At 37.9% G+C, this 3,379-nt stretch overlaps 1 protein-coding gene across 1 annotated transcript in view; it reads right to left on the minus strand.

Annotated features, from left to right (window-relative positions):
- limd1a (LIM domains containing 1a) overlaps positions 1 to 3,379 on the minus strand; it is a 26,724-nt gene that overhangs the window by 7,317 nt on the left and 16,028 nt on the right. The window contains exon 3 of the mRNA XM_014022908.1: positions 52 to 119. Coding sequence (XP_013878362.1) covers positions 52 to 119 — 68 coding nt within the window. The remainder of the gene's footprint in view (positions 1 to 51; positions 120 to 3,379) is intronic.

Below are 3,379 nucleotides of genomic sequence, written 5' to 3' on the forward strand. Positions count from 1 at the left end.
AGACACCCATTCTGAAGTATACTGAATATTAATTACATGTTGACCACCCACCAGGAAGTCCTCTTCACAGAAAACCTTTCCCCCGACGTAGTAGAAAGCTTTCCCTCTCAACCTTCGACCTGCAGAAGCAGAAACAGAAACAGTATTTGACATTATATTTGAGTTTAAAAAAMMAAAMMAAAWWAWWAMKRMYYMRRAWYCTKKTKSCYKKTTTTCAGACTAGAATTTGAGATGTAGAGCAGATTTAAAGAGGTGGACAGAATGGTAAAAAATATTGGGGGAAATTCTCTCTGAGCCATGAGCTCAATTTCAGAAAATAGTTCCAGCGCTAACGCAMGAGGAGGACCGCAGTGATTAATTGCTGCCATTCAAGGTAATGAGCCCTCTTGAAATATTCACCATATCCTGCTGAATCCTGGGCAGATAAATCACACAGCGGCTCTGTGGCGTGCTGGTGGCTTAATATAATTCTGCAGGGACACGAAGCGTGCTGCAAGGAGCACATCTGGACCAGACACACGGTTAAAAATGCTGATTATGTCCAATTACCAGACAGGTGCAACAGATTAAACGCTCTGCTCGATTCGATTTCATGGGGCTCGAAGTCTACAAGGACCTGCTGTTCTTCCTTTTTGTTTCTTTCCAGTGTCGTCCCACGTGGTGGCTTGTTTCCTGTCTGCCTGTTTGTGTATGGTCTGGATTGGGCTTCTTATACACGCTCACATGTGCGCGCACACATGCACCAAACGTTCTTCCTCACTTTATGTAGCTATTCTTGCCCAGGTCCCACAGGAAGAAGGAGCATTCCTCACATTTTCTGAGTGGGAGGTCAGACAAGTGGACAACAGGAGGAGAGGAGGGGGGGCAGACCCTCTGGGAACAGCAGCAGTTCTGTCAGGCTGTTTACCTGATCATTTACACACACACACAAATGCTCGCACACGCACTACTTTTACAGCTCCTAAATGAGAATGAGATCATTATAAAGTGTTACGAAAACTTGAAAATAAATAAATCTACAAAAAGAATTGGCCTACCTTTTCTGATTCTAAACAATGACAGCTTCAGCATTTTATTTATAATTGATAGTTTATWTTAGATTGTTTAGGAGAGTAAATAAAACTCATAATGTTAACTTCAGTGATTAAMTTTAAAGCAAAAAAGGGAAATTAAACAATAAGTCTGAAGTAAGCCATTGTAATTCCTTGGTTTTAAATCATCCATATTAAATTATATAAACTGGAACACAATACTCTTAATATAGTAGTTTATACAAATTTATAATTTAACAAAAATAGACTGCGCTAATGTTAGCGCAGTCCAAAATCAAATGGGATTGCTCGACTTAAAACTTCACCATCAAGTTTGCAACGTGTGGCGATTCCAGCAGAAATGAATGCTGCTGCTGATACAGCTAGCTGCTGCTGCTTTTTATGCTTGTAAACAACCTCAGACTTCTATTCTTACAAAAAGCAAAAATGTTTGGTTGATCATTTCTTTGTTGTAACAATGCTTCACTGCAWTAAATCTTRTAGCATTAGAAAGCCTGTTGATTCAGTTTTTAAATGGTGCCACATTTGTAAGGAACATGCATTTGTAGGATAAGCAGTAGAGCTGAGTGTGTGGGTTGCTCACAAGAAAAAAAAAGTCAAATCTTCTCTGTCAAACAACTTATTTTGTTCTTGATATTGACTTGTGTTAAGCTTCTGGTGCTGCCAATCAGGTTCCTGTGATCACATTTATTGCTAAGAAGCATTGTTACAACAAAGAAATAATCTACCAAACACTAATTCATTACTTTTTGTGTTACGTTTATTTAAATAAGTGGATCAATCCACTTTATCTTGGTTGAACTTGAACTACTCATTAGCTCATCAGTCCAGTCAGATTTAAACTCTATTTTTCCAAACTGAGATTGTTCAAAGAGTTTCTGCATCTACAACAGGTAAAATATTTATTGTTCATAACTTCTCAGCAGAACCAAACTTCAGAAAAATCGGCACTTTTGCTTTAAGAAAATCCAAGTCATTCCTGTTCCAACCAGTGTGTATAAACTGGGTAATTATTGACCAGTAGTCCTACAGCAGTGTCTTTAAAAGAATTCCCGAGTGAGGGAGATGAGGAGAGGCYGTTCCTCGTCTTCACATTCTTGTCTTTTTAGCCAGTTGAGTCAGGGAGGAAAGGCTTTAAGCTTTTCTGACAGATAAGAGCTTAATTAAAGTCAGGAGTCAGGACTGACGGCTTGAAAAGCACCAGAAAGAACTAAGACTGTTGTGCTTTCATAAAAATGTAAAACACCTGAGGGACAGAACAAAACACAAAGCCATTTTCTAATTAAACCATTCTCTGAGTTCTCTGGTGTAATCCCATCGTTAAAAAAAAGAGAAGAAGACATTCAGAGTGACCCTTAACCATGTCCTTGCTCCTTCCCCTTTGGCAAATCACTCAGGTGAGACACCCCCACAAGAGATAACGTTTTAATACAAATTTCTAATTTGAAAATAGTTTACTCAAAAGTTCAGTCACACCTTAAGTCATTTCTTGCTTTAGTGAAAAGATAATTTGTGCAAAACTGCAAAACTGAACAAACCAAATCTTTGGTACTAGAGCTAGGTGATATAACCTGAAGTTAAAATAGTAATATCTGAGGGCTTTATTGTGATCCACCTGCTCTCCATCTCGCAGTGAGGAATCCATGTTTGCTCATTAAGACCAAGGTTAATAGTTTGGGATTTTTTCATTATAGTTTAGTTTTACTTTGTTGTGACTTTTTTCTTTTAATTCACTTAGTTTTAATTAGTTCTTACAGTGGATTTGATAGTTTTATTTAGTTATTATTGCATTTTTAATGCTTAGTTTTAGTTTAGTTTTTATTAGTTCTACTATTAGTTTTTCATCATTTGAATAAACATATTTGCCAATGCATCCTCAAGCTTGTGATGTTCCTGAGAGTTAACTAACCAACAGCTATTTGGTCACTAGTTAAAGCGTCCATTATAGCGACACCTTCCTAAAATAATTGCGTAACTCAATTTTGCCAACTAAGGACTTGGGTGAATATTTTAGGACGATGACAATAATTGTCTCCAACACGGGGCTACCTGTTGCTTGTTTTTCACTGGAGCTACTAAGAGAAACTAGCGTGTCAAGGTAGTCATAGTCACTTTGTGTGAGCTTGATTCATGCCGTTTTCTCCTTGAGAAGTTTTCCACCTCTTTCATCACCTGTTTCCACTACAAGACACTTGCTTTGATTTTTCTCGCAGTCATATTCAAAGAAATTCCAAAGTGGACGCTGTTGTTCTCTCCCAACTTTTGTTGTCATCATTTGGCAGACGATGCTGAGCAGCAGCAGATTGTAAACAAGTGTTGTTACGGAC

Source organism: Austrofundulus limnaeus, unplaced genomic scaffold (assembly GCF_001266775.1).
Source record: "Austrofundulus limnaeus strain Quisiro unplaced genomic scaffold, Austrofundulus_limnaeus-1.0 Scaffold348, whole genome shotgun sequence".
Lineage (NCBI taxonomy): Eukaryota > Metazoa > Chordata > Actinopteri > Cyprinodontiformes > Rivulidae > Austrofundulus > Austrofundulus limnaeus.